Here is an 8389-nt window from a genome sequence, read left to right on the forward strand (position 1 = left end):
AAACCATTCACGCATAATGAATTGATTTTATTCTCATGGAAAAAATAGAGAATCTTGTGTTCAGCCGTGCCCTGTGTGAAATGCATAGTAACAACTAGAACTTTCCTGGAGGGCCTTTTTTTGAAAATGTAATGACAGTTGTTCACCCAGGCTGCATGTTTCATTCAGAGCTGTCTTATATGCAAGGAACACATCATAGTTCTACATATATGATCTATTGGAGAGGGGGGGGGGGGGGGACTCCCTGATACTCCACAGTCCTGGCCTGGACACACGTGGACCTAGGACCATGTCCTGCTGTCCTGGCCCAACCTCTGGGTGTGTCTGGGGGCCTCAGTAGGGCAGGTAGCTGTGCTGGTTGGGGTTGCAACACTCAGGTCCGTGGGTCAGGCAGGGGGTGAGCTCCAGGTCCGAGGCCCAGGCAGGGTAGGACCAGTGGGGGCAGGGGCAGGCCTGGGGTCCCCCGCTCTGGAGCAACTGCACCTCCTGAGGTAGAGAACGACACAGGAATGGAGGAAGGTAGATGATGAGGGAGGAGACGGAACGAGGGATTAGGAGAGAAAGGAGTTACATTTACATTGAGTCATTTAGCAGACGCTCTTATCCAGAGCGACTTACAGTAAGTACAGGGACATTCCCCCCGAGGCAAGTAGGGTGAAGTGCCTTGCCCAAGGACACAACGTCATTTTGCACGGCCGGGAATCGAACTGGCAACATTCAGATTACTATCCCGATTCCCTAACCGCTCAGCTACCTGACTCCCTGAGTTATTCATCTTCAAATGGCAGCGGAGGAGAGAAGGTAATTCGAAAAAAGACGTGATGAACTTCACATGGTGAGGGTCGAAAGCACACAGACATCGGCTTCTGAGGAACGTTCTGGTTTTTGTAGGACAACCTGTATGGAGGGCTTTGGTTGTTGCCTCAAGCCTGTTCACCCTGATTATATCATAAAAAAATCTTTTTTTTAATACATTGTTATTTACTATGAAGAACGAGACTGTGCAGATGCCTCTATCTGCACAGTCTCAATGCCTCACCTCTGGGCCCTCATAGTGGCAGGCTGGCTGGGTTGCCTGTGCTCCCTGCTCCATGGCTCTGGCCTGGTCCTGGGGGGTGCCGGGGCCTCCATGAGGGGGGTTGTGGTAGCCCCCCGCCACCCCTGCTCTGTCATGGGGGGTCTCGGGGGTCTGTGTCAGCCCATGGGTGGGCTCGGAGCGGGATGAGCGAGCCCCAGGCTGTGGTGGTAAGTGCTGGTTCTCACACAGCCTGGTGAAGAAAGAGCGGGGTAGGCCCTTGTGGGGGTCCTCTCTGTTGGCTGGGCCCAGTGCGGGCTGGTCCGTGCTGGGGCCTCGGTGAGGGCGGCCTGGGCCTCGGCTCTGGAGAGAGGTCTGGCTGGGCTGGAGGCTAGAGCTGACATCGGAGGTGGATACAGGCATGGATGAGAAGTCATAGCCGGCCTCCATAGCCCAGACTCCCATGGAGTCATCCAGGCTGATGTCATCTTCAAGGCACAGCTCATCCATCAGCTCTGAGGGCGTTTGCGTCTCACTGGGGGGCCTGGGTGCATGCTGGGAGTTGTAGTCTCTCCCCTCGTCGTCCTGGAGGCCCGCCAGGTTCTGGCTGGGGTGGTGGGGGAGGGGCTGAACCTCGGGGCACAGTTGATAGACGTCCGACTTCCTCTGAGACAGGAAGCCCTTGGCCCCGTCGCCCAAGGTTACCTTCTCCAGGATACAGGCCCGCTGGTATGCGAGTCTGGAGGCGGTACTGTGGTGTCCGAACTCGGGGGAGGAGCCCAGGTGGGTCAGGGTGATGAAGGAGTGTTTGAGAGCGTCGGAGGGCAGGATCCTCTCATGAACGCCCAGGGTCAGCATCCTCTTCAGGAGATCCACCATGCTCAGTCTGTCCACGCCCTCTGCTGCCACATCCTCCTGAAGCACCTCGCCTTCCTGTCCTGGTCCCGCTTCCGACCCCCGATCCAGGTTGACCAACTGGTCCAGAGAGGAGAAGACATACTTCCTGCGCCTGCCTCCACCCCCTCCGTTCCCCTGACCCGAGGTCAGGGGTCTCTTGCTGGGCCTGGGCTCCCACTGGCTCTGGCCACGGCTGTTTTTCTGGAGCTTGAAGAACTTGCTGGTCTTGCTGGCCGCGTTGAGCAGGCTGTCGTTGGGCTGGCCGAGGGTCTCACAAATGTAACGCACCTGGTCCAGCTCTGACTCCCCAGGGTACAGGGGCCAGCCCAGGAACAGCTCACACATCACACAGCCCAGCGACCACATGTCCACCTTCTCACAGAACGGCAGGCCCAGCAAGATCTCTGGGGAACGGTAGAACCTGTATGAGACAGCAGGACACAGACCAACAAGATTAGAGAGGAACGTTTTGTTGTTCTTAAATGAATACAGCTTTAATTTGTTTACTCTCAAATCCTGTATTTAGGGAAAATTTACAAATATCTCTTGCTTTCTGTAGCTCAAAGTATATCTTAATAGCTCATTTCATTACACTCCATGGAAATGTGAAAGATACCTGGATTGGATGTAAGGCTCCTTTACAAAACGAACTTCATTATAAATACTAGCGGAACCAAAGTCTATTAATTTCACATAGTAGGGATAGCGGCAGTGGTCCACGATCATCACGTTTTCCGGTTTCAGATCAGCATGTATTATCGCAATCTCCTTTAGCTTGGCAAGGGCCTTCAGCATCTGGCACGTGATAGTTCTGATGTAGCGGACTGCCATAGGCCTAAAGCCATTCTCCTTCTGGAATTGGTACAAGTTCATTTCCAACAACTCAAAGACAAGGTAATGGTGATTTTCGTCACGAAAGGCCTCGTAAAACAGAACAATGTTACAATTCGCAATGGATGACCGCGACAGAGCGCTTATGAGTTTCAATTCATTTTTTATCACCCGATTTTTGTGAGGATCAATTTTCATACTTTTTACCGCAACCAGTTCTCCATCGCTTCCCCGCCAGCATTTTGCCACTTTCCCAAAGGTGCCCTTCCCAACTATATCTAAAGTATGATAGACCTCAGTTTCAGAATAGATATCTCTCATGCTTGTAAGTCGTACCAACTCCATCTGTCTGTTAATTTCAATAAAAAACATCATATAAATAATGATGAAATCATGGAACGTTCACTGGTCAATAATGTAACCATTCGAATTCCATTTTATTGGCGCCGGTTTCATCATTGCTTAATTTGTTTTCTTAAAATGTATAGGCTATTGAAACAAAATCAAAGTATTTCATATTTTATATTTATGGTTTATGTTGTTTGCAGCGGGCCTATTAAGCTACTGTTTGTCTCAACCTATTTTTCACTCCATGTTTGCTACAAGTTCAGGGACAGATGGTGTGTCCTATCTTATTATGGTCGGTCCTTAAATGGACAAAACAAAGGACTTACTGTGGCTTGTAATACATTGGCCCCATACATAGCGCTCTTTTCAGAGCTGAGGAAGGCGGAGCGAAGCGGCAGCTGCTGTGCAGCAGGACACAAATGGCGGTACGCAGGCTGTCCAACACCATCTTCGTTAAATTAGCTCAATATCGCAGACGATATTTGTTTGAAATGTTATAAAATTATCGAACATAGAAAATGGTTAAAGCCTTCTTGCTCCGCTGCAGCGGCTCCGTTATGGGCTTGGATCCTCGTTGCTGGTTGGTGGTTCAAACTCAGTATGGGCGAGGCTGAAAAGTTTACAGACTTATCATCGAAAAACGGTAAGAAATCAGTCAAGACTAAAACAACGAATGTAAAGTGAGATTAGAGTATTTGCATTCTTAAATTTAATATTTAATCTGATGAATATGCATTGCAAACCTTTCCAGTGTAATTTTCAAACGCACATACAACCTGGAATTGGTCAATGTAAATTGTATAGGCTATCCATACTAAATCGTAGTGCAAATATATTTAGGCATAGTAAAATACTCGGAATTGTGTGCATACATGTGTCATAACCCGGCATAACGATGTAACAAAACTTCGACGGCTTTATGTGAATTTGCATTTGTATAGCCTATTAAATGCAAAGTATGTTTATGTAATCTCTCGTTATGAATCATCCGTTTAGCTAAATCTTTTTAATCTCAGTTAATGCTCTCCTTGCAGATTCGGCTGACCGGTGGTATTCAAAAAGAACATGTCTGTAAGATTCAGCCGCGCCACAGAGAATATCTTCCTTTTAGAAAGGTTACCAACATTTGTATTATACGTTTTTTCTTGTGCATGCAGTATCACATATTCACGTTATACACCCACACTCTTTTTTTCCACATTACTGAGTTTATTTTACTAAACTAGAACACTATTGTGGTTCAGTCAGGGCAGCAGTAAGCATGCTGTTATTCAGGTTCCTGGCCCGGCCAGCTGCTAGTGTAGACAGGGTCAGTGAGATGGCTTTACCATGTATGGTATGTTGTGTTGCATTCAGCAGGGCAGAGACTGGACTCACAGGGAAGTAGAAACACAAAATATACATAACATCCACTGTTGGTTGAAACTGGATTATTTTTGATGCTCTCCTATTTTAAAACTGCATATGCAAGGTACATGTACACACAAAGTATAAATATGTTACGAATCATTACATAGTTCGCATATTTAACACACTGCAGTAGCAGACGTATAACACTAGAGGGCATTGGTGCAATTTCTACGGGTCTCGTTTATAACAAGTCACCGCCCACTTAGTAAATACGAAAATTGATAAGAAACAAACTATGTGTAAGTAGGTTTTTAAGACATATTTGAACCTTAATCTAAGTTAATGTATACATCCTGTTTATCTCTCCCAGGTCTCCGTGCTGTGGCTGTCTGAGGATGGTCTGTGTAGAGTCCCTGAGGAGTGGTTACAGGGAGGGGCTGGTAGCAGAGCCAACCCGACCCAGCCTTTCTCTGTTCAATCAGTCCACATTAACCAGACTCACCCATGATAAGACTGGGACCTGACGATGGAGATTACGCACATGTACATCACTGGTTGGGGTAATTGGCAGGTCCCTCTGTTTTTCTCCCTCGTTTTCTCTCTCTCTCTCTCTCTCTCTCTCTCTCTCTCTCTCTCTCTCTCTCTCTCTCTCTCTCTCTCTCTCTCTCTCTCTCTCTCTTTCTGTCTCTCTCTGTGTCGTATTCATGTCCAGAAGCTATGCAACTATACTGTCAGGGGTGGTGGCATGCAGCAGAGCCCAACCCAGAGTTTATTTTAGGTTCCCTGATGACTTGGGGTGAGGGGTCTTAAGGGGGGGGGGGGGGGGTAGGAACATGGGGATTGGAGAGTGGAGGGAGTGAGTGAGGGGAGGGAGGGAGGGTTGGTAGGAGTGGAGGGGTGGTAGGGGTGAGGGGAGGGGGTGGAAAGAAGGTGTGGAGATTGGAGGGGGTGAGGGTTAAAGAAGCAGGTGAGGGGCTGGGACTACCCCCTCTAGTGCCCACGGCAGGAGTAGAGGGGCAGGTGGTTTAGGGAGGGGTGCATTTGAGGGGCTCACTGAGTTACTGAGCAGTGGAGTGACAGGTGGTGTGATGGAGGGGGAGGGGGTGCAGGGTTGTTGGAGGCACTGTTCAAAGGGGGGGTAACTCCATTTTAACTAGGGCTATCAGGACGTGATACGGGGTAGAGGAGAGGTAATTACAGTTTGAGGACAGGATGCCCCTGGCTAACAATGTTTACTGGAGGGTGGCAGCTCCACTCAGTACCTTCCTTCCAGAACCCTCCACTCAGAACACCTCACACCCAGAATTCATCATCCACCCCCTCCCCTTCGCTTTATTCAGTGCACCTGAGGAGGATTACATCCAATTTCGTTGTACGGTGTACAATGACAATAAAGATATTCTCTTCTATATCTCTGCCTGGTAAATGGGATATTCATCCCTGTCTGTATTATCTCTCCAAAGGAAGGAACAGGTGATTTGACCGGATGTGAATGGACCAAACCAGATTTGACTGGATAAGACCAGATCTGACTGGACCAAACCTGATGTGACCAGTTCAGACCAGATCTGACTGGACCAAACCAGCTGTGACTGGATCAGACAAGATGTAAGGCGGGCATCACATCAAAATCACTGTTGGAGGTGGTGTGCAAGTACAGTAGAATACATACCTCACTCGTAACGTTAGAGTCCTAACAGTATGTGTGTCTCTTTGGTGTGCGTGTCTCTATTGTGTAATATGATATCTTAGTCCAGCCTTCATTAGAGCCTCTATTGCACTTTAATTACCATGCTGTCCTGCCTGTGGGCTTGTGTGTTGACGAGGGTGCGTACAACAACTGTGGACCCCCCTTCCTCTGTCTGGTGATGCCAGTACCAGATCCAGGGCCCGGGGGTCCACCACAACTTTGGTTTTATTGTTCTGATCCAGCTGACACACAGAGAAGGACAGGGTTGGATTTTGATGTGATTCTGATGGAATGAGTACATTTTTGCTCTGTGTCTCACTCCCTCTTCCTCCTACTCTCTTTCCTTTCATCCCTCCCTTTTTCATCTCTCTCCTTCTCTAGCTTTCTCTCCCTCTTTCTCTCTTTTCTAGGTTTCTGTGGCAACTGTGGGAATGATGAGCCATCAGTTTGGAGAGTGAAACTGAACACAACTGTTCAGAACCGATCTGTTGTAGCAACCTTAGAGAAACCAGAAATGGACAATATTAGAACATTGTCCAGTTGCCCTGTTCTCAAATGTAATCGGTCTTGGAAAAAAAAACAGTCACACGCCTGTCAAGAATTCAAATGCAAGCGATGTAGTGCCACAAGTCATGTATTCATTTAGCAGAGGCTTTTATCCAGTACAACGTAGAGGGTATGGATTTGAACCTTATCTGCAGTCAAAACCTCTACCACAGATCTAGTAGTGTTTCATTGTTTTTATGTTTCAAATAAAAAAGTGTCTCTCCGCTGGTCAGTTCTGTTTGTCTCTGCAGTACATGCTAGCTCGTTACCCTCCACCACTCCCAGGCTAATCTTGATTGGTTAGTAGAGGTTGTGGGCAGGCCTATGTCTGACAAACCATATCAAGTCTAATGTTTCTAGAGTCAGTGCTAATCTTGTTAGCAGGAGGACAGTCAAACACACCAGCAACACTGATGAGCCCTCAGTGACAGGGTTACATACATTTGATTTTACTTGTGTTAAGACTGTGTACTTAAGAGAGCATGTGATCATTGTGAGAACATGGATGATTGATAAAATCATGTTGTGGCCACATCTTTATAAATTGGGTTCGGCTGAGGATGTCCACATCTCAGAAGCCACATTTTTTGTTAGCTTTTTAAAACACAGATTCAGTAAGAAAAAGGTTTTTTGTTTTATCAATTTATGATGAGTCATGTGTGAAATGGCCTTTTAAGAGCACGGTGAAACGACTGATGGGTTTTGTCTCAGTGTGTGAATTCCTTGTGTGGGTGTTTTAAGTGTGCATGTTGTCTCCTTTCAGGAACATTCTCTAGCGACACCAGTTGTTATCTCAGAAACAATTAATTTGCCCTCCAACGGTTAGTTTTGTTCTATTCCTAAAAATAAATTTTTATTTCCTCATCAAATCCAGTTTCAAGGTCTGCCCTGTTGACATATCTCAAGAGAGGAAAAACGTCTAACAATGAATGTGAACCAACAATTCTGCTGCCCTCAACATGGGCTGGAGCGAGCTAGCTGCTCTTACCTAGAACATGACTCAGCTGTCCTCGTCCACAGGGAAATAACAACGGACTAAATACACAAAGCGAGAGAAAAGAAACTCTGGTACCTATGTCACTCCATACCATAGGAATGCAATGCTCCCTTGCTGCTTATAACTTGGAGTTAAAGAAAGAAAAAAAAGCATAGTAAGGCATGGAATATATGTGTGTGTGTGAGAGAGAGAAAGAGAGAGAGAGAGACAGACAGACTGAACAGGAGGTCAACAGGAGTGAGGCAGGCCAGCCTGTTTACCTCATACCAGGGCCTATGACTGTGTGTGTATTTCCCTCTGCTAGCACTGTGTCCGAGGGAGGGGGGGGGGCGGTCTGTGTCTGACTGGGTGTCCACTGGTCAGTTCACACTAAGCCTGATAACAAGGCCTGCTCGCTCAATGCTAAAGCCCCCCGCGCCACATCACAATAGAGCAGGGCTTTACCGAGGAGGGCAACCAAACTGCTGACTGTCCACTTGAACTAATACGCCCCTATTCTGTCCTGTCTCGCCCCTGTCACCCCTCTCTCTCTCTCTCTCTCTCTCTCTCTCTCTCTCTCTCTCTCTCTCTCTCTCTCTCTCTCTCTCTCTCTCTCTCTCTCTCTCTCTCTTTCTCCATTCATCCTTCCATCCCCCCATCTCACTCTCTTAGTTTCCCAGCCCAGGACCCTATCTCTTTCTCCATACAACCCTTGTGACAGCCTGGTTGGCCACCA

The 8389-nt window shown here is 47.6% G+C and overlaps 1 protein-coding gene and 1 long non-coding RNA gene across 2 annotated transcripts; one reads left to right on the forward strand and one right to left on the reverse strand.

Moving 5' to 3' along the window:
- Positions 1-213: 213 nt before the first annotated feature.
- On the reverse strand, positions 214-3069 carry LOC134029188 (homeodomain-interacting protein kinase 4-like). The gene is made up of 3 exons (XM_062473213.1): positions 2529-3069; positions 1040-2333; positions 214-486 (listed from the first exon to the last, which is right to left on the reverse strand). The coding sequence occupies exons 1-3, from the start codon at positions 3062-3064 to the stop codon at positions 334-336; spliced, it is 1983 nt and encodes a 660-aa protein (XP_062329197.1). The 5' UTR covers positions 3065-3069; the 3' UTR covers positions 214-333.
- Positions 3070-3477: 408 nt separating this feature from the next.
- LOC134029495 (uncharacterized) lies at positions 3478-6901 on the forward strand. The gene is made up of 5 exons (XR_009931639.1): positions 3478-3734; positions 4126-4206; positions 4812-5001; positions 5905-6049; positions 6513-6901. It is a non-coding gene; the product is annotated as an uncharacterized LOC134029495 (long non-coding RNA).
- The last annotated feature ends 1488 nt before the right edge of the window (positions 6902-8389 follow it).

This window comes from Osmerus eperlanus, chromosome 11, assembly GCF_963692335.1.
Source record: "Osmerus eperlanus chromosome 11, fOsmEpe2.1, whole genome shotgun sequence".
Taxonomy (NCBI): Eukaryota; Metazoa; Chordata; class Actinopteri; order Osmeriformes; family Osmeridae; genus Osmerus; species Osmerus eperlanus.

Bases quoted from the DNA above. Each gene is read 5' to 3' on its own strand.
- LOC134029188 (XM_062473213.1), bottom strand. From the start codon at position 3,064: ATGAGAGATATCTATTCTGAAACTGAGGTCTATCATACTTTAGATATA. The intron at 2,334-2,528 runs GTATCTTTCACA...TGTCTCATACAG, and splicing joins GAGCCTTACATCCAATCCAG to GTTCTACCGTTCCCCAGAGA. The intron at 487-1,039 runs GTGAGGCATTGA...TCTCTACCTCAG, and splicing joins GCCACTATGAGGGCCCAGAG to GAGGTGCAGTTGCTCCAGAG.